Below are 20,855 nucleotides of genomic sequence, written 5' to 3' on the forward strand. Positions count from 1 at the left end.
GGGGGCTAGGAGCGGAGCTCCGTTCTTCTCGGCGGCGCGCCGAGAATGACACGACGGTGGCGCCTCTATGACGTCAGCCGCGCATGCACAGTTTGGCTGGTTCCAACCTGCGCATGCGCGGCTGATGTCATGACGCTGACGGCACGAACCCGCGCATGCACAGTGGCCGTCTTTCCCCTCGGCCGCCCTGCAAGACGTGGCGGCTTGATCTTGCGGGGCGGCGGAGGGGAAATAGTGCGTCCGATTTGGACGCTGGCCCGACGATTGGTGGGCACCAATCACGGGCCTGTCCCCTCCCGAGCACAGTCGTGGTGCTCTTTCCTTTGTAGGCCCCCTACAAGCCCCAAACGGGCTTCTCACTACTGTTTCACGACGGCAGCGACCAGGTGTGTTTGCCGCCGTCGTGAAACGGTCGCGAATGGCGGGCCGCTCGGACCATCTGGGTTGGAGAATCGCCGTTCGCCGTAATAAATGGCGAGCGGCGATTTTTCCGAGCGCGGGGGGGGGGAGAATCGCGGGGTCGTGAAAATTGTCAGGGGGCCCTCCCGCGATTCTCCCACGCCGCTTGGGGAGCGGAGAATCGCGCCCTAAGTGTTTCTCTAGTTGCAAACACGCAGCAAAGTTATAGCACTCAGTGTTGGAGACAGTGACTAATGATGGTATTTTCATTTCTAAAACCACTTATGCTGAGGCTAATTGTACCTTATTAATGCTATCCAGTCAAGATCAGTTAACTCTGCACCAACCAGAGATTGAGCATGGGGTGTTTCTGGTCCTGAGTTTAGGAACATTTGACAAAGAAATTCTGTGTTAAATTCAGGCCCACAGAATTGTGAAGGTGTGAAGCCGCCATCTGATGATCTGCCACTGATCCCATCACAAATCAAGGGGACAGGATAATTTACATCAATACAAGTAGGCTTACATTAACACTACAAAGAAGTGCAGCACACTACGGTGCCTTTTCAGGTACACTGAGAAGGAATTCAGAATGTCCAGTTCACCGAACAAGCACGTCTTTCGGGACTTGTGGGAGGAAACCGGAGCACCCGGAGAAAACCACCGCAATCACGGGGAGAACGTACAGACTCCGCACAGACAGTGACCCAAGCCGGAAATCAAACACGGGTCCCTGGTGATGTGAAGCAACAGTGCTAACCACTAGGCTACCGTGCCGCCCAATATGGCCGGCACCCTCACCTGCAGTGACGCACCAGAGGCACCTGTGCCTCACACAAGCAGTGAACCCTGGAGACAATCGGGGGAATCAGGAGGTTCAGATTGGACTGAAGAGAGATCAGGGTTTTTAAAAATGCAGATACCCCTTTCACAATTCTCAGCCAATTCTTCTTGCATTAATTGTAAATTGTGATTGGAGCTTAAGGCTCCTTTTTAGTTCACATTTTGTTGTAAACAAAGGGGTGGGTAAACTTAGTGCACATGTGGGAAGCAGAATTTTGGATTACCTTAAATAAATGGAATTAATTAATGACAGAATGGTTACAACACAGAAAGAGACCATTCAGCCCATCATGTCTATTGGCATTCCCCCATCTTCTGTCCATAGCCCTGCACATTCTTTCTTTCCAGATAACAATCCAATTCCCTCTTGAATGGCTCAATCAAATCTGTATCCATCACACACTCAGGCAGTACATTCCAGATCGTAATGACTCGCTTTTACTCCATCTTTATTACTGCTTCTCTGCTTTCCAATTCCACATGGTCCTTCTGCCCATCCATCACTTTATCTGGGCCTGATCTCCAAAGTGCACGAACAGAATGATTCTGGAAAATCAGTATTTCAGCGTGTTCCTGTTTGCATGCTTTAATCTCCTTGGCTCTTTACTCATTCTTTTTCCCCTTTTGCAGACTCCATTCACTGCAAAAACTGTGATTTTCCCAATTTTTTTCTGTCACTTGATAATTTCAGGTCTCTGATCCCAATGTTCTCCTTCTCTCTGTGAACATCAAACATGCCGACACCCTCACTATCGGATAATCTCCAATGTACCTTCCTTGAACAATTCCAAACTCCGGAACGATCTCGGAAGCTTTTCCTCCTTTGTAAATCACTGCTTCTTTCTTGGCACGAGGTGGGCCTGTTTCGGAAAGTGAATCTGAAATTAAACTATATTTATTAGTTTACAAAGTTGTTTCTTTCCACAGTACAAAAATGTACCAACCTCAGGAATGGAGGCAAATTGGAAAAGGTACCCATCTCCAAAGATTTATTCCACAAATGTACATCCAAAGGAGAATAAAACATATTTTTGGACAGACAAACTGTTGCAATGTGGCTACCAGAATCACAGCTTCACCCCTGAAGAAAGGTCAGAGGGGGAACTCCTCATGAAAATGATCAAATGGCCAAAACCACCCAACCCTTCTGTGTCCTTTGTGAAAAGCAGCGACCCAGCACATGTTCGCTTTGTCATTTTAAATTCTACAAAGACTTTCTATGTCGGGGATCAGTTACAAGTGATGCTGCAAATGAAAGATTTTGAAGGACACCCAAAGCAATATGGGGGTGACTATCTCCAAGGCCGGGTCCACACTCCAGCTTTAAAAGCTGGCTCAGCTGGAACAGTTATAGATAACCAAAATGGATTTTACTATCTAAACTTTAATTTATCTTGGCCGGGGACAGTTGAAGTGTCTGTTTCCCTGGTTCATCCCAGTGAAGGAATCCAAGCACTTGAAAGACTTCGCAAGGAACGGCCAGATAGGGTGTATTTTATAAGTACCTTCAAATATCGGGGGATTTCAGAGACCACTGTGTGTAATCTCTGTTTGCCACAAACTAAACCACTCTGTAACTTTACTGATCCCAGGACCGGGGAGCCCTGGTTCTGTTACAAACCAAAGAAGCTTCCGTGCTCTGCCCGCATCAACCATGCCAAAGGAGATTATTTGAAAGGTCTCTTGATTGGGGAAGAGAAGCGTTATTTCCAGAGGTATGTTCATGTTTTTTTCTTCCATCTTGTTTTTCTGCCTCTCCTCCTGATATTTGAACAAGGCATAAAACTCCACTAGAAAACTGATGAAAAGTTTGAACATGAAATACCTCCGACAACATGAAAGCATTTCATTTATTTGCCACATTGACTTAGAACTCTCATTAGAGACAGAGACAGAGTAAGACGTCTTACAACATCAGGTAAAAGTCCAACAGGTTTGTGATTTCACCTGAGGAAGGATCTGTGCTCCGAAAGCCAGTGATTCAAAACAAACCTGTTGGATTTTAACCTGGAATCGTAAGACTTCTTACTGTGCCCACCACAGTCCAACACTGGCACCTCCATAGAGACAGAGAAAAGAGGAGCAGGAGTTGGCCATTCTCCTCCATTCATTATGATCGCGGCTGATCCTCTGTCCATGCTCCATACTCCCGCACTCTCCCTCTGCCACTTGACACCTTTAGAGTCTAGAAATCTATTTCCTTCTGAAATATATTCAGTGACTTGGCCTCCACAGCCTTCTGTGGTAGAGAATTCCACAGGTTTACCATCTTCTAGTGAATAAGGTTCTCCTCATCTCAGTCCTAAATGTCATTCCCTGGATCATCAGACTGTGACCCCTTATTCTAGAACCCCAGCCAGATGAAACAGCATTACTGCATCGTCTGTCCAGCCTTGTAGACATCTCAATGCAATCCCCCACCAGTCTCCTATATTCCTGCGAATACAGACCCAGTTGACCCAATCTCTCCTCGTATGATAATCCTGCCATCCCATAGGTGCTGCATAGGGCCCACATGACTGGGACGAGGATGAGTAGGTTCTTTGGGGGTGAAGATAGGTGTGCCAGGTGCTCAGGGATGCCAGCGAACCATGCCCATATGTTCTGGGCATGCCCGGCATTGGAGGAGTTCTGGAAGGGGGTGGCGAGGACGGTGTCAAGGGTGGTGGGATCCAGGGTCAAGCCAGGATGGGGACTCGCGATCTTTGGGGTTGGGGTAGAGCCGGGAGTGCAGGAGGCGAAAGAGGCCGGTGTGCTGGCCTTTGCGTCCCTAGTAGCCCGGCGAAGGATTTTGCTACAGTGGAAGGACGCGAGGCCCCCAAGCGTGAAGACCTGGATCAATGACATGGCGGGGTTTATTAAGCTTGAGAAGGTTAAATTCGCCCTGAGAGGATCGGTGCAAGGGTTCTTTAAACGGTGGCAACCTTTCCTCGACTTTCTGGCTCAACGATAGGGTACTGGGACAGTAGCAGCAGCAACCCGGGGGGGGGGGGGGGGGGGGGGGGGTGGGGGGGGGGACGTTGATTATGTTAGCTTATTTTATTTAAATTTGATTTATCTAATTTTAATTTATGGTTAAGTTCTCTTGTTTGGGTGGGGGGGGGGGGAATGTGATACATGTGATGTTACGGTATGGGGGGAATTGTGGGTGTTATGGGGCTGTTAGTTGTATATTACTGCTTTTTGCTATACTTTTTGTTATATTTTCTGTAAAAAATTCCAATAAAAATTATTTAAAAAAGAAAATAAAAATCCTGCCATCCCAGGAATCAGTCTGGTGAACCTTCGCTGCATTCCCTCCATGGCAAGTATATCCTTTCTTCGATAAGGAGACCAAAATGGCACACCATACTCCAGATGTGGTCTCAACAAGGCCCATGCAGCTACAGTAAGACATCCTTGTTCCTGTTCTCAAGTCCTCTTGCAATGAAGACCAACAAACCATTTGCCTTCCTAACTACTTGTTAGGAAGTGCAGGTTGTCATCACCCTCCTTCCCATGGACCAGACCCGCTGTTACTGCCAACTGAGGACCCCACCTCGTAGTGCGACAGGTATGTATCATGGACGGAGTTGCAGGCGGAGGGGGGCTGGGGGTGGGAGTGAGGGTATGTGGGGGTGGGATGTGGTGTCCAAGCACCTCGCCAGACTACCCCCGTCCACCATGCCCACCCCCCTCAGTCAGTGAATATGAAGGCGATCAGAGCGTGCCATGTGCGTTGGCCTTGGTGTGCGTGGTTGCCTGTGCATGCCTGGGCTCCAAGTCCTGCCCACCCTCCCTCTCCTCCGCATCCTCCTCATCTGACGAGGCTTGGCATTCCTCCTCATCCTCCAGCCCATCGTCCCTCTGCTACGCAATGTTTTGGAGGACACAGCAGGCCACCACAACGCGGGCAGGCCTCCCAGCATTATACTGGAGGGCCTCTCCAGAGCGGTCCAGGCACCTGAGCCGCATCTTCAGGATGCTGAAGCTCCGCTCGATCACGGACCTAGTTGCAGCAAGAGCGGGTTTGGGCGTCGGTCTGTGGCCTCCAGATAGGTGTCATCAGCCACGATCACAGTGGATAACCCCGTCGCCTGGAGCCAAGTCCCCAGCCGGAGTGGCATCTCGAAATGTCAGCAATTGTCGAATGTGCCAAATTGAAGGCATCATGCATACTGCCCAGATATTGGGCACAGAAGTGTGCGATGCACAGCTGATGGTCACATATCTGCTGCATGTTCATCGAGTAGAACCCTTTTTGGTTTGTGTAGAGCAGCCTGTCATCTGCAGTTGCTCGTAGGGGGACATGCATCCAGTCGATCATCCCTGGACCGAGAGCATCCAGGCGATCATCCCTGGACCCAGAGCATCCAGGCGATCATCCCTGGACCCAGAGCATCCAGGCGATTCCTGCTGACCAGGCATCCTGGTGGGCGCGGTATACATTGAAGTGGATGTATTGAGCCGCCTGGACATACAGGGCCTCCGTGTCAGCGTCGATGCACCTGTGCACCAAGGTCTGTGAGATCCCAGACAGGTCTCCACTTGGCGGCTGGAAGGACCCGGCCACGTAAATGTTTACGGCGACCGCTGCCTTGACGGCCGCCAGGAGCGGGTGTCCTCCCCATACCCCAGCGGTGCCATCATCTGGCAGATATGTCGCACTGTCTCTTTACTCAGCCAGAGTCTTCGACGGCATGCCCGGTACGGCAGATTTTCCAATCACAGGCGGTGCCGACACATGAGGCCTCATACGGCGCCTCCTTGGCACCTCCTCCTCTTCAGCTGTTGGGCAAGTGTCTCTCAAAACAGTGTAGTTGCCATCTGTCCCTCCGTTGCTACACGTTCCATTCTGTCTCCTCCTCCACTCACATAGCCACAGAGTATCCCCAGGACTGGGGCAATTAGCAGGAAGGCCACCATTGCTGGTTGAATTCCAATATCCATTGTCTGCAGGAGGTGAGAATCTGACATGTTAGCATGGTCAGTACCCCCAACTGGCTAGATGGTGGCCCCTTGGCACTGTGGACTCTGCCCCTGCATGTTCCCCCTCCCCACCCGTTCTGCACCCCTGCCCCGTCAGTGGCTAGCACCTTGAGGGCCTCTGGCCCTGGTGCCAGCACCTGATGCCAGGGGTACCATTGGTCACTGACTTCGCCAGGTATGCACCAGGCGCCCCCATAGGGGCTGCTAGTGGGTGTTGCCCTGGGTGGGCCGCGGTGGGTGGCGGCAGGGTGGAGGGGGGTGGCAGAGGGTGGGGTGAGGGATTGGGGCATCCATATGACCGATGTCACTCTGCAGCGCCAGGGCCAAGGTGGGTTGTCAGTGGGTGTGCAGCAAGATGGCCGCAGGAATGGCCATATTTCCTGGGCACCGCTCCATTTCCTTGGGGCTAAGACAGCCACTCGGCCTGTTCCCCCATTCCCCCTCCAATCTCCTCTGGCCCTGGCAGGGCTTGCCCACCCCAGCCAGCCTAGCCAGTGTATGGCCTGAGAGCCCACAGTCGCGCCTCTCTCTGTCCTACCTCGTCTCTTCCCCCAGCAGTCACAACATCGGTTTCATGTCTTTTAAAAGCACAAGTGAATCGTGCCATTGGGAACTTGGACCATCGGAGATGAATTGCGGAGGCCCCAGAGAATATCGGGTCGGGCCCGCTAATGATATGCTAGCGGTGTTTACTATGCGTGCGTTCCTGTACATCTTGACGGCGCTGTTGAGGTGACGGAGAATCATGATTTGGCGTCAAATCAGCCCCCACCGTGATTTTGCCATTGAACCTATTTTCCGCCCAATTGCGTTCTGCGATTTTGGTGTCGGCCAATGGAAAATCCCGTCCCATATCTTCGGAGTTTCCTTTGTTTAGACTTAGGACCCTAATTTTGATCAGACGTCTTTGCTTTCCATCAGAATGAAGGATTCTGTCATGTTAAGGCCTGTGTTCTAGAACATAGAACATAGAACAGTACAGCACAGTATAGGCCCTTCAGCCCATGATGTTGTGCCGACCATTTATCCAAATCCCAAGATCAACCTAACCTGCACCCCTTCAATTTACTGCTGTCCATGTGCCTGTCTAAGAGTCGCTTAAATGTCCCGAATGACTCTGACTCCACCACCTCTGCTGGCAGTGCATTGCACACACCAACCACTCTCTGTGTAAAGAACCCACCTCTGACATCTCCCCTATACCTTCCTCTAATCACCTTAAAATTATGTCCCCTCGTGACAGCCATTTCCACCTGGGGAAAAGTCTCAGGCTATCCACTCTATCCATGCCTCTCATCACCTTGTACACCTCTATCAAATCACCTCTCTGACTTTTTGCTCCAGTGAGAAAAGCCCTCGCTCCCTTATCCTTTTTTCATAAGACATGCCCTCCAGTCCAGGCAGCATCCTGGTAAATCTCTTCTGTGCTCTCTCCAAAGCATCCACATCCTTCCTATAAAGAGACAACCAGAACTGGACACAAGTGTGGTTGAACCAGAGTTTTATAAAGCTGCAGCAAAACCTCGCGGCTCTTAAACTTAATCCCCCGTTAATGAAAGCCAACACAACATACGCCTTCTTAACAAACCTATCAACCTGGGTGGCAACTTTGAGGGATCTATGTACGTGGACCCCAAGATACCTCTATTCCTCCACACTTCCAAGAATCCTGGGCGTGATTCTCCGCCCCCCACGCCGGTTGGGAGAATAGCGGGAGGGCACCCCGACATTTTTTGCGCTCTCCCGCTATTCTCCCCCCCCTCGCCCGACCCACGACACGAATCGCCGCTCGCCATTTTTTACGGCGAGCAGCGATTCTCCGCGGCCGATGGGCCGAGCGGCCGGGCCTTTACGCCCGTTTTCTCACGGCAGCAAACACACCTGCTTGCTGTTGTCGTAAAAACGGGCGCTGGATGCCCGTTTGGGGCGGGAGCACCACTGTTGTGCTCGGGAGGGGACAGGCCCGCGATCGGTGCCCACCGATCGTCGGGCCTGCGTCCAAAAGGGACGCACTATTTCCCCTCCGCCGCCCGACAAGATCAAGCCGCCACATCTTGTCGGGCAGCGGTGGAGAAATGCGGAACCTCGCATGCACGGATTCCGTCAATGGCGTGATGACGTCACCCGCGCATGCGCGGGTTGGAGCCGGGTGACGCGCGGCCTTAACGTTGGAAACATGGCCAGTTTCACAGCAGCCTTTACGACTCTCCGAATTTGCGGAGAATCTCGCCCCCTGCCTTTAACACTGTATTCAGCATTCAACTTCAACCTTCCAAAATGAATCACTTCACATTTATCAATGTTGAACTCCATCTGCCACTTCTCAGCCCAGCTCAGCATCCTGTCAATGTCCTTTTGTAACCTGCAACAACCCTCAACACTATCTACAACTCCACCAACCTTCGTGTCATCGGCAAACTTACTAACCCACCCTTCCACTTCCTCATCCAAGTCATTTATAAAAACTACAAAGAGCAGAGGTCCCAGAACAGATCCTTGCATGACAACCACTGGCTACCGACCTCCAGGCGGAATACTTTCCATCCACTACCACTCGCTGTCTTCTTTCGGCAAGCCAATTCTGTATCCAGACAGCCAAATTGCCCTGTGTCCCATGCCCCCTAACTTTCTGAATGAGCCTACCATAGGGAACCTTATCAAATGCCTTACTGAAATCCATATACACCACATCCACTGCCCGGCATTCATCAGTGTGTCTCGTCACATCCTCAAAGAATTCAATGAGCCTTGTCAGGCATGACCTGCCCCTCACAAAGCCATGCTGACTATCTTTAATCAAACTATGTTTTTCTAAATAATCATAAATCCTATCTCTCAAAATCCTTTCCAATATTTTGCTCATAACAGACGTAAAACTGATGTGTCTGTAATTCCCAGGGATTTCCCTATTCCCTTTCTTGAACAGGGGAATACATTTGCCTCCCTCCAATCATCCAGTACTACTCCAGTGAAGAGTGAGGACGCAAAGATCATCGCCAACGGCGCAACAATCTCTTCCCTCACTTCCCGTAGTAACCTTGGGTATATCCCGTCAGGCCCAGGGTATTATCTATCCTGATGCTTTTCAAAATTTCCAGCACATCCTCCTTCTTAATATCAACCTGTTTGAGTCTATTAACCTGGTTCATACTGTTCTCATGGGCAACAAGGTCCCTCTCTCTCATGAATACTGAAGCAAAGTATTCATTTAGGGCCTCCGCCGTCTCTTCAGACTCTAGGCACAAGTTCCCTCCACTATCCCTGATCAGCCCTACTCTCACTCTAATCATCCTCTTATTTCTCACATAAGTGTAGGACGCCTCGGAGTTTTCACTAATCCTTTCCACCAGGGCTTTTTCATGCCCCCTTCTCGCTCTCCTCAGTCCATTTTTGAGTTCCTTCCTGGCTATCTTGTAACCCTCTAGAGCCGAGTTAGATCCTTGCCATTCCCTGCCAAACTAGTTTAAACCCTCCCGAAGAGCTCTAGCAAACCTCCCACCCAGAATATTAGTGTCCCTTCAGTTTAGGTGCAATCCGTCCTTCATATACAAGTCCCACCTTCCCCAGAAGATATCACAATGATCCACATATCTGAAGCCTTCCCTCCTGCACCAGCCCTGTAGCCACATGTTCAGCTGCACTCGCTCTGTTCCTTGCCTCACTTGCATTTGGCACCGGCAACAATCCTGAGATCACTACTCTGCTTGTCCTGCTCTTTAGCTTCCAACCTAACTGCCTTAAATATCTTTTTAGATCCTCATCCCTTTTCTTAGCTATGTTGTTGGTGCCAATGTGCACCACCACTTCTGGTTGCTCCCCCGCCTCCCCCTTAAGAATCCTGGAGACTCGATCCGAGACATCCCTGGCCATGGCACCCGGGAAGCAACATACCTTCCGGGAGTCTCGCTCGTGACCACAGAATCTCTTAACTATTCCCCTAACCATTGAATCTCCTATCACATTGCTTTTCTATTCTCCCCCGTTCCCTTCTGAGCCACAGAGTCAGACTCTGTGCCAGAGACCTGGCCGGTAGGGCCTTCCACCGATAGATCATCCCCCCCAACAGCATCCAAAATGGTATACTTGTTTTGAAGGGCAATGGCCAGGAGGGATCCTTGCACTGTCTGTCTGTTTGTTTTCTTTCCCCTGACTGTAACCCAGCTACTCTTGTCCTGTACCTTGGGTGTGGCTACTTCCCTGTAACTCTTCTCTATTACCTCCTCTGCCTTCCGGATGATCCGAAGTTCATCCAGCTCCAGATCCAGTTCCCTAACACGGTCTCTGAGGAGCTGGAGGTGGGTGCACTTCCCGCAGGTATAGTCAGCGGGGACACCGGTGGGAGCCCTCACCACCCACATCCTACAGGAGGAGCATGCAACTGCCCTAGCTTTCATCCCCTCTTACCTTACAGAATATAGCTGCCCCATGGACCAACTGGAACTCCGCCCTCCGACCCTGCTCCCAGTCAGCTGCACTCTCTGTAAACTCCCGGCTCCCTTCACGCTCTTTGAGGAAATGTAGGAAACAAAATTAAAGGAGCACCTTACTCCCTTCTCACCTAACTCCCTCAGTCACCAAACTCTCACTATAGCACTCAAATGTACCCAAATTCAGCACTCAGTGCAAACAAAGTCAGCTCTATAGCTGGCTCACCTTTATACTGTGACTCTAGCCTCTGAAAACTGGCCTAATCCAATTAACTAATTAACAAGCTCCAGCTGCAAGTAGCTACAAGTAGAACCTTTGTTTGAAGCTAATTGAAAACTCACTGATGTACCATCAATTCACGACAAGACGATGAGAACGAGTGAACATAGGCTTTATTATCCAAGAACTTACCTGCCTGTGACTGCTGTAACAATGAGCGCCGCCCATAGACGGCAGGTCTATATACTGCCCCGGGGGGGGGGGAGGGGGTGAATCCAGAGGCGGAGCCCACCAGGGTTCCAGTACAATACCTGGAAGGAGATCATATTACCATTCCCTGGCCATAGGCCACAGGGGTGAAGTGGGGTCGTCATATGTTCAGTCTGTCTGGAGGCCGGATTGTTCTTTTGGACCTTCTCAGCTCTGGCGATGCGGCGGGTACGGGAGTTGTAGTTGTTGACCCCGAGAGCGTGTTGTCTGGAGCTTTAGTCCGGCGGTCGGCGACGGTTGAGGGGTGGGATTAGGCGGAGGGGGGGGGGGGGTGGATCGTGGCAGTGTAGGCACGGGACAGTACAGGAGCTCCGGGGGGCATAAGGGCCGGTAGGTGCGGTTTGCACTCTGCGCAGACTTGGCAGTCCCTGGTCATGGCCTTGACCTCCTCGGTGGAGAAGGGCAGATTGCAGGCCTTAATAAAGTGGATAAGCCAAATGACCCCCGGGTGGCAGAGGTCATTGTGGATAGCCCGAAGTCGGTCATCTTGCGCCCTGTGCCGCAGGACATGGCATCTGAGGGCTCGTTGAGCTCCCCAGGACGATACTTGATATCATAAGTATAGGTGGAGAGTTCTATCCTCCACCTCAAGATTTTGTCATTTTTAATTTTGCCACATTGTCGTTGTCGAACATAAAGGCTAACGACCATTAGTAAGTGACGAGAGTGAACCTCCTACCGGCTAGGTAGTGTCTCCAATGCCGCACAGCTTCCACAATGGCTTGCGCTTCCTTCTCGACAGAGGAGTGTCGAATCTCGGAGGCGTTGAGGGTGCGGGAAAAGAAGGCTACTGGCCTGCCCACCTGGCTGAGGGTGGCAGCCAGGGCGATGTCTGACGCATCGCTCTCTACCTGGAAGGGGTGGACGCATCCACCGCATGCACCGCGGCCTGAGTGATATCGGCCTTGATGCGGCTGAAGGCTGAGCGGGCCTCAGCCGTCCCAGGAATATAGTGGCTTTGATAAGAGGGCGGGCTTTGTCCGCATAGTTGGGGACCCACTGGTCATAATAGGAGAATAACCCCAGGCAGCGTTTGAGGGCCTTGAGGCTGTGGAGAAGGGGAAGTTCCATGAGGGGGCACATGCGGTCGGGGTCGGTCCCTAGGACCCCGTTTTCCACGACATAGCCGAGGAAGGTGAGCCGGGTTGTGCGGAAAACGCACTTCTCCTTGTTATATGTGAGATTGAGGGATTGGGCGGTCTGGAGGAACTGCTGAAGGTTTGCGTCATGGTCCTGCTGATCATAGCCGCAGATGGTAACATTGTCCAAGTACGGGTGTGTAGCCCGCAGCCCGTACTGGTCCACTGTTCGGTCCATCGTTCTCTGTAAGACCGATTCCCCATTAGTGATGCCGAAAGGGACCCTGAGGAAGTGGAAGAGGCGGCCGGCTGCTTCAATAGCAGTGTAGTGGTGATCTTCCGGGCGGATCGGGAGCTGGTGGCAGGCAGACTTCAGATCTATCGTGGAGAACACCCGGTACTGTGCGATCTGGTTGACCATCTCCGCTATGCGTGGGTGGGGGTACGCATCGAGTTGCGTGAACCGGTTTATGGTCTGGCTGTAGTCCACAACCATCCGATTCTTTTCCCCGGTCCTGACAACCACCACTTGTGCTCTCCAGAGGCTGTTGCTGGCCTCGATGACCCCCTCCGTCAAGAGTCGCTGGACATTCGACTTGATAAAAATCATGTCTTGTCCGCTGTACTGCCTGCTCCTGGTGGCGACGGACTTACAGTCAGGGATGAGGTTCGCAAAGAGCGAAGGGGGCGGGGTGACCTTAAGGGCCGTGAGGCTACATACACTGAGAGGGGCTAGGGGGTCTGCCGAACTTTAGGGTCAGTGCTTCGGTGACTGAATTGTAAGTCAAGTCCAAGCAGTAGGGGGGCGCAGAGGTGAGGGAGGACATCCAGATTAAAATAGGCATATTCAGCGCCTTGTATCGCGAGGTTCGCGGCACAGTACCCCCGGATCTGTACCGAAGGGGATTCGGAGGCAAGTGAGATTGTCTGGGACGCAGGGTAGATGTGGAGGGAGCAGCGCCTTATCGTGTCGAGATGGACGAAGCTCTCTGTGCTCCCGGAGTCGAAAAGGCAGGGGGTCTTGCGCCCATTGACCCGGACGGCCATCATCGAATTCTTCAGATGTTTTAGCCGCAACTGGTCGAGGGTGACTGCGCCGAGCTGCAGGTAGTCTGCATGGTCGGAGGTATCAGGGTCACAAGATGGCCGCCCCCATCGGTCGCACGTGTCGGGCTGAGTTAAAGATGGTGCCCCCCATGAGCTGAACGAAGCAGATGACGCGTCTGAAGGGGGCGATACGGGCAGGCACGCAGCCTCATTGTGGGGTGTGTGGGCCTGTGAGTCCGTGGATCAGGCCTGGTGAGCTTTTGACTTCAGGGCTTTGGATCGGGCCAGACAGGCTCTGGCAAAATGTCCCTTTTTGTCGCAGTCGCTGCCGGGCGTGTTGGTCCTGACCGCAGAAGTAGCAAGACGGTCCCCTGGGCTTAACGGGCAGCCGCACGGCACAGGCCTGGGACGCAGTCGGGTCTGGTGAAGGCCGCGTCTGTGGTGCCCATGAGGGGTTCACTGGGTCTCCTGGGTACGCGCTGAGGCTCTGGTAGGCCACCTCTAATGAGGTGTCTAGTTTTACCGTGTCCTGTAGATCAGTGGCCCCGTTTTCCAGCAGTCACTGCCGGACATAGTTAGACCTGACCCAGCCATGTAGGTGTCCCGGATCATCAGCTTCATGTGTTCATCGGCCTTCACATCCCTGTAGTTGCAGTTGCGGGCGAGTAGAGTCAGGTTCTCTAGATACTCATCCAGCAATTCCCCGGCGCGTTAGCGGCAGGTAGTGGGAATGTGCCACGCGAACACGTCGTTCACGGGCTTCATGAACTGTCTCTTTAGAATTGTGACCGCCACTTCATACGTGGCTGCGTCCTCAATCATACCCGAGATTCGGTAGCTTACCCGGGCGTGGAGGAGGCGCCGCTTGAAGGCGTCGGAGGGAGGCGTTTCATAGGAGTCGAGGTAGGCCTCAAAACAGTGGAGCCAGTGGGAGAAGATTTCCTTAGCTTCTGATGTTCGTGCGTCAAGTTCCAGTTTATCAGGCTTCAGAGCGGCTTCCATAGTGATGTCTTTGGATAACAAATTGATGAACCATCAATTCACTACAAGACGATGAGAACGAGTGAACATAGGCTTTATTATCCAAGAACTTGCCTGCCTGTGACTGCTGTAACAATGAGCGCCACCCACAGGCGGCAGGTCTACATACCGCCCCGGGGGGGGCGGATCCAGAGGCAGAGCCCACCAGGGTTCCAGTACAATACATGGAAGGAGATCATAGTACCATTCCCTGGCCATAGGCCACAGTACTATACAGACAACTTATATTATGGTGAATATGGGCTGGTTTAGCTCACTGGGCTAAATCGCTGGCTTTTAAAGCAGACCAAGCAGGCCAGCAGCGTGGTTCGATTCCCGTACCAGCCTCCCCAGACAGGCGGTGGAATGTGGCGACTAGGGGCTTTTCACAGTAACTTCATTGAAGCCTACTCGTGACAATAAGCGATTTTCATTTCATTACATTCACCACACTCACCTTCTCCTAAGCCAACAACTTTGAAGTGAATTAACCAAAGTAAGAGCTTCAGCTTGGACTCAGGGCTCAAAGCTGCGTTTGTTCCTCCCAAATCCCCAACCCAACCCTGCCCCACCTTCTGTCCTCCCAGCCCTGTATCTGTGGTGGGAGTGGGACCACCTGGTGTAGGCCCCGACCCCGGGTGCACACCGTACTGCCTGCCTCTGTCCTCCCACCCCTCTGCTTGAGGTGGGAGTGGGACCACCCAGGGCTGCAGACCCAGCCTTCTGTCCTACCACTCCTCTGCCTGAGATGGGAGTGGGACCATCTGGGGCTGCTGTGAAGACAAAGGACTTTGGGCGCGATTCTCCGTCCCCCCACGCCGGGTGGGAGAATAGCGGGAGGGCCTCCCGACATTTTTCACGCCCTCCCGCTATTCTCCCGCCCCCCCGGGCGTTCACGCCCGTTTCAACACGGCAGCAAACACACCTGCTCGCTGCCGTCGTGAAACGGGCGCCAGATGCCCGTTTGGGGCATCTGGAGGCCCGATTGGCACGGCAGTACCAATCAATCGGTGCCCACCGATCGCTGGCCGTGCGTCCGTAACGGATGCACCCTTTTACCTCCGCCGCCCCGCAAGATCAAGCCGCCACGTCTTGCGGGGCGGCTGAGGGAAAAGACGTGCATGCGCGGGTTGGTGTCATCGGCCGCGTCAGCCGGCGTGACGCTTGACGTGCGGCCTTGACGACGGTCGTCAAGGCCGTGACGCACGGGGCCGCGCTCCTAGCCCCGCCCGGGGGGGGGGGGGGGGGGAGAATCGGCCCCGGAAGTGGGCGTGAAGGCTGCCGTGGGTCACGGCCTGTCCAACGGTAGCCTTTACGATTCTCCACATTTGCGGAGAATCTCGCCCGTGGTTTAGGGCCCCCACAGGGTGGGAGTAGGGCAGCTTGGGACGTTGCTTTAGGCTCCTCCAGGGCAGAGGAATGCTGCCCTGCTCTGCTGTTGCCCTGCAGCACCTTCCCCTTGTGGCATCTGCTGTTGTGATGCCACATCCATCACCAACCCCCCACCCTTCCCCCCTACTACCCTGATCTCAGTTACACGGCCGTGCCTTACCAGGGGTGGGCATGGCCAGTACCCCAGGGGCATCCTCCACTCTGCTGGGGGCAGGGCAACCAGGAACCCATGCGGGGGCGGCAGCCTCTCGACCATCCGCTGCCTCCACGCCCCCCTCGCCCTTCTGCCTACTAACGCAGCAACTTGGGGTCAAATGTTATGCCCACCCCACCATGACCATCGAGGCGTTACTCGTGTGATGGCCGGGGTCGTCAGCCCCTCGGCCATCGTAGCCGCCTCAAGGATGTACGGCAAGGCCGTGTTTTTCCTGCGGGCCGAGCAGGCGGTCCACCGTGTCCTGGAAAGGGGGCTCACAGTGGGCGGGACACACTTGCCGGTGGACCCGCTGGAGGCCACCGCCGAACGTGTCATTCTCTCCAACGTCCCACCCTACCTCCCCACCGATCTCCTCCTCCCCCACCTCAACCTACTGGGGCAGGTCAGGCCCGGGGTGGCGCCGCTGACTCTCGGCCTTCGGGACCCCTCCGTCCGCCATCGATACTCCTTCCGGCGTCAGGTTTTCTATCCGCCTGACCCGGGAGGAGGTCATGGAGGGAGATTTTCTGGTCTCCCACCAAGGGGAGGACCATAACGTGTTCTGGTCGGTGGATGGCATGCAGTGCGATGCCTGCAGAGGGCTGGGGCATATCCGCCGTAACAGCCCCGCCCTGATGGTCGTTCCCAGCACCACCCCCAGGGCGGCCGCAGCTGCCGCTGCTCCCCTGTCCTCCACCATTTCTTCGTCTGCCCAGCAGCCACCCATGACAACACCGCGGCTGCTGGCGGGGAGGAGGGGGAGCCTCCGCTTGACCAGCGACAGTCAAGAAAAGCAAAATGCTCGGCGGCACGGCGGTCAGACTGGGCCCTCCAAGACCTAGGCCTGGCCCCGGCCGCTGTCCCCATGTCAATCTAGTCCAGCTCAGAGTCCGCAGCCTCACCTCGGGACACCGCCTCCCTGGAACAATCTGAGGAGCCCGGAGAGACCACCGACCGGGCTCCAGAGGGAGACAGTGAGACTGTGTACGGCCCTGAGATGGAGGGGGATCTGGCCTCCTCACAGTCCCAGGGGCCGGGCGATGTGGAGGGGGGGATGCTGCGGAGGACTCTGTGGTGATGGAGGCCGTGCAGCAAGGCAATCCCGCCTCACCGCCTCCCCGCAAGCGCCGCCTGTCTGGGCAGGAGGAGGTGGTGGATCTCACTGCCCCCTCCCCGAGTGATCGGGGGTGGGTGATTCCGGTGCTTGTTCCCATCCCCCTCACACCCAGCCCTATTAAAAAGAAGAGTAAAGCCAGGGAGGCCTCCAAGGCCCCCGAGGCATTTGGGCTGCTGTCGTCCCCCCGAGCAGGGAGAGCCGGAGCCGGGCGGAGACGTGACCCCCGAGGGCTCGTTCCGCCCGTTGGAGTTTTACCCTCCGGTCACCTCCTTTTGTTCATCGCCGGAGGCCGGCGGCAGCCACCAGAGCCCCGACATACACGGGTCGTGGGCGGGTGGCGGAGAAGAAGGCTCCCCGTTCTCTACGCCCAAGCAGACGATGCCAGGGAGCCCAGGATCAATCCCAGAGCTGTTTCCGGAGATCTTCCCGGATCTCTCATTGGGCCCGGTGTCGGTGGCGGGGACGGGGTTGGAACCGCCACCGTCCGTGGACCCAGAACCTCGGGAGGAGCCTGCGAGGGACCCGGCTGAGGACGATCGCTGGGGGTGGGATCGACTTGGGCCTGGGGTTAGCTGGTGGGCCTGTGTGGGAGTGTGGCGGGGGACTCGGGCTCGGGTGGCGACCGCTCGGAGGAGGAAGGCTGCTCGGTGACGGGTGAGGAGGAGGATTTAGATGCTCTCTGCAGCGAGGCAGAGGGCGCCCTCACACCCGGCACCGAGTCTCCCCTCATCTCCTCGGGAGAACTCCAAGCATTTTTGAAAACGCATCACGGTCACCGTGACCATGTGCGGCTGGCCCTGGACAGGGGTAAATCTGGGGCTGCTCCTTGAGTCCGCCCATGCCAAAGAGGCGCGGGAATTCGATCAGGACCAGGAGGGGAGCAGCGCCAAGCTGTTTTGTTCCTCACGGGCTCCTGAGGGAATGGAGGGAGCGACAACCCTCTACTTCCTCCGAGCACGGAGGTGATTGGTGAAGGACACACGCTGCAACTGACATGGAGGTAACCATAGCCAGCCTCAACATCAACGGCAGCAATGACGCACATCGCCATTTCCAGTGCTTCTCTGTCCTTTGGGACGGAAAGTACAGGGTGTGCTTCCTGCCGGAAACCCACCCCATTCCGGGTGACGAGGCTCAGTGGACCCTGGAGTGGCAAGGAGGCGTCTTCATGAGTAACCTGGCCCCACGTTCGGGCGGGGTGGCTATGTTGTTGTCTCCACATTTTCAGCCAGAGATCTTGGGGGTCAAGGAGCCAGTGCCAGGCCGTCTGCTGCACTTAATAGTCTGTGACAGGGATGTGGTGCTTCACTTTGTGAATATCTACGCTCCCTGGTCGGGCCGCAGCAGGCGACTTTCTACGAAAAAGTGTCCACTCTTCTAGGCACCAACCCGGTGGGCGAGTGCATCTTCCTCGGAGGGGATTTTAATTGCACCCTCCAGGACAAGGACCGTTGTGGAGTCCAGCGCAGCTTGCCGGGACCTGGTTAGTCCTTCGACTTGGTGGACGTCTGGCGGACTCTCCATCCTGAATTGCGAGTGTACACCTTTGTGCGCCCTCTGTTCAGAGCGCCCAGAATCGACCGTCTTTACATTTCCGAGACGTACTTGCCCAGCGTTCCGACGGCCTCTGTGGAGCAGGTGCCGTGCTCGGATCACCACCTGGTGTGGGCGGGGCTCGCTCCGTCCTGCGCTCAGACACGGTCCGCGTACTGGCATTTTAATAGCCTGCTGCTGGAGAACAAGCGGTTCCTGGACTTGTTTCGCCGTTTCTGGGCCGGCTGGAGAAGGAAGCGGATGGTTTCACCTCCTGGAGGCTATGGTGGGATGTGGGCAAGACTCACGTCCGTGCCATCTGGCAGGGGTACACAAAGGGTTCTACGGCAGGGCGGAACTCCACGATTGGCTGAGGAAGGCTTCGATCTGGAGTCACATCTTGCTCAGCCCGATGAGGACCTGGCCCTGGGGCAGGTGTACAGAGAGAAGAAGGGCATGCTGGGGGACCTGCAACTTGCCGGGTCCCACGACGCGTACATGAGGTCGCGGATCCATCTCCTGACGGACATGGACCGCGGCTCCCCTTCTTCTTCTCGCTAGAAAGAGGACGTGTGGCCCGTCGGCAGATTTCTACGCTGCTGACTGATGACGGGTCCCTCGTCTCGGATCCGGAGGAGGTCAGGACCCTCCGACCTCTTCTCTCCAGATCCGTCCAGCGAGGATGCTTTCAGAGTTCTGTGGGAGGACCTGCCGTAGGTCGGCCCGGAGGGCGCCGGGAAGCTTGATCAAATCATCAACCTCCAGGAGCTGACCGGCGCCCTGGACAGCTTGTCACGGGTCAAACCCCAGGGCTGGACGGGCTGACCGTGGTGTTCTTCAGGGCCTTCTGGGACGTCCTGGGGAGCGACTATACGGGGGTCCTGGGGGAATGAATCGCAACAGGGGAGATGCCCCTTTGGTGGCGCAGGGCCGTCATTGCCCTGCTGCCTAAGAAGGGCGAACTCGGCCTCCTTAAAAACTGGCGACCGGTCTCCCTCCTCAGCACGGACTACAAAACTTTTGCCAAGGCAATATCTTTACGCCTTGGCCCCGTGTTGGACCACATGATTCACCCTGACCAGTCCTACACAGTCCCAGACCGAACCATTTACGATAACATCCATCTGGTCCAGGACATTATTCATTTCACCAAGAGGACTGGTATGTCGAGCGCCTTCCTGTCTCTTGACCAGGAGAAGGCGTTCGACAGGGTGGGGCACTAGTATTTGCTCAGGACTCTGCGAGCTTTCGGGTTCGGGGCGCACTTCGTCGCCTGGATCCGATTACTGTACACCGCCTCAGAGTGTCTGATTAAGGTTAATGGGTCCCTGACAGCGCCCCTTCGCTTTGGGAGAGGGGTGCGTCAGGGCTGCCCCTTGTCCTGCCAACTTTATTCTCTGTGTGTGGAGCCTTTCCTGCACCTCCTGCGGAGGAGGTTGTCGTGGCTGGTTCAGCGCGAGCCGGACATGGAGGTGGCCCTCTCGGCTTACGCCGATGATGTGCTCCTCATGTTCACTGACCTCGGTGACCTGCAGAGGATGTGAGAGTGCCAGGCTGTGTACTCCGACGCATCTTCTGCTAGGATCAACTGGGCTAAATGTTCCGGACTCCTGGTCGGTCCGTGGCAGATGGACCCCCTCCCAGAGGAGCCCAGGCCCTTCAGCTGGAGCCGGACCAACATCCTCTACCTGGGAGTCCATTTTTGCCCGGCAGAGGAAGCCTGGCCGGCGAACTGGCAGGAGCTGGAGACCAAGGTCACCACTCGCCTGGGACGCTGGACAGGACTGCTCCGAGTGCTGTCCCACAGGGATCGAGTTTTCGTCATAATCCAACTCATCGCCTCCATGCTGTGGTACTGGCTGGTCACTTTGACCCCCTCCCCCTGACTTTGTCACATGCATCCAGAGAACTCTGCCTCGGTTCTTCTGGGACAAAGGATTGCACTGGGTCACTGCGGAGGTCTTGAGTCTCCCGATTGTGAAGGGCGGTTTGGCGCTGGTGTGCCTTTGCACCCAGGTCACGACATTCTGTGTTCAGACTCTGCAGCGATACCTGTACATTGAGCCTCCTGCACGATGTTGTGCCCTGGCGACGTATTTCTTCTGCCCGATGTACGGCCTGAACTACGTCGTGCAGCTCCTGTTCGTTGACCGGAATGGTCTTCGGAACTCTTTGTTGGCGCTGCCCGTCTTGAACCAGGACCTTCTCAAAGTCTGGAACAAGGTCGCCACATGCCACAGCTCTCCCCCGTCAGGGGTAGTGGCTGTCGTAAGGGAGCCACTGCTCAGGAATCCGCACCTCCGCCAATATCCATTCAGGTGTGCTGACGGAGCAGAGGGCTGTG

The 20,855-nt window shown here is 54.9% G+C and overlaps 1 protein-coding gene across 1 annotated transcript in view; it reads left to right on the forward strand.

Moving 5' to 3' along the window:
* LOC119968887 (NXPE family member 3-like) overlaps positions 1-20,855 on the forward strand; it is a 79,454-nt gene that overhangs the window by 43,807 nt on the left and 14,792 nt on the right. Inside the window, exon 3 of the mRNA XM_038801824.1 lies at positions 2,170-2,957. Coding sequence (XP_038657752.1) covers positions 2,170-2,957 — 788 coding nt within the window. The remainder of the gene's footprint in view (positions 1-2,169; positions 2,958-20,855) is intronic.

Source organism: Scyliorhinus canicula, chromosome 7 (assembly GCF_902713615.1).
Source record: "Scyliorhinus canicula chromosome 7, sScyCan1.1, whole genome shotgun sequence".
NCBI lineage: Eukaryota > Metazoa > Chordata > Chondrichthyes > Carcharhiniformes > Scyliorhinidae > Scyliorhinus > Scyliorhinus canicula.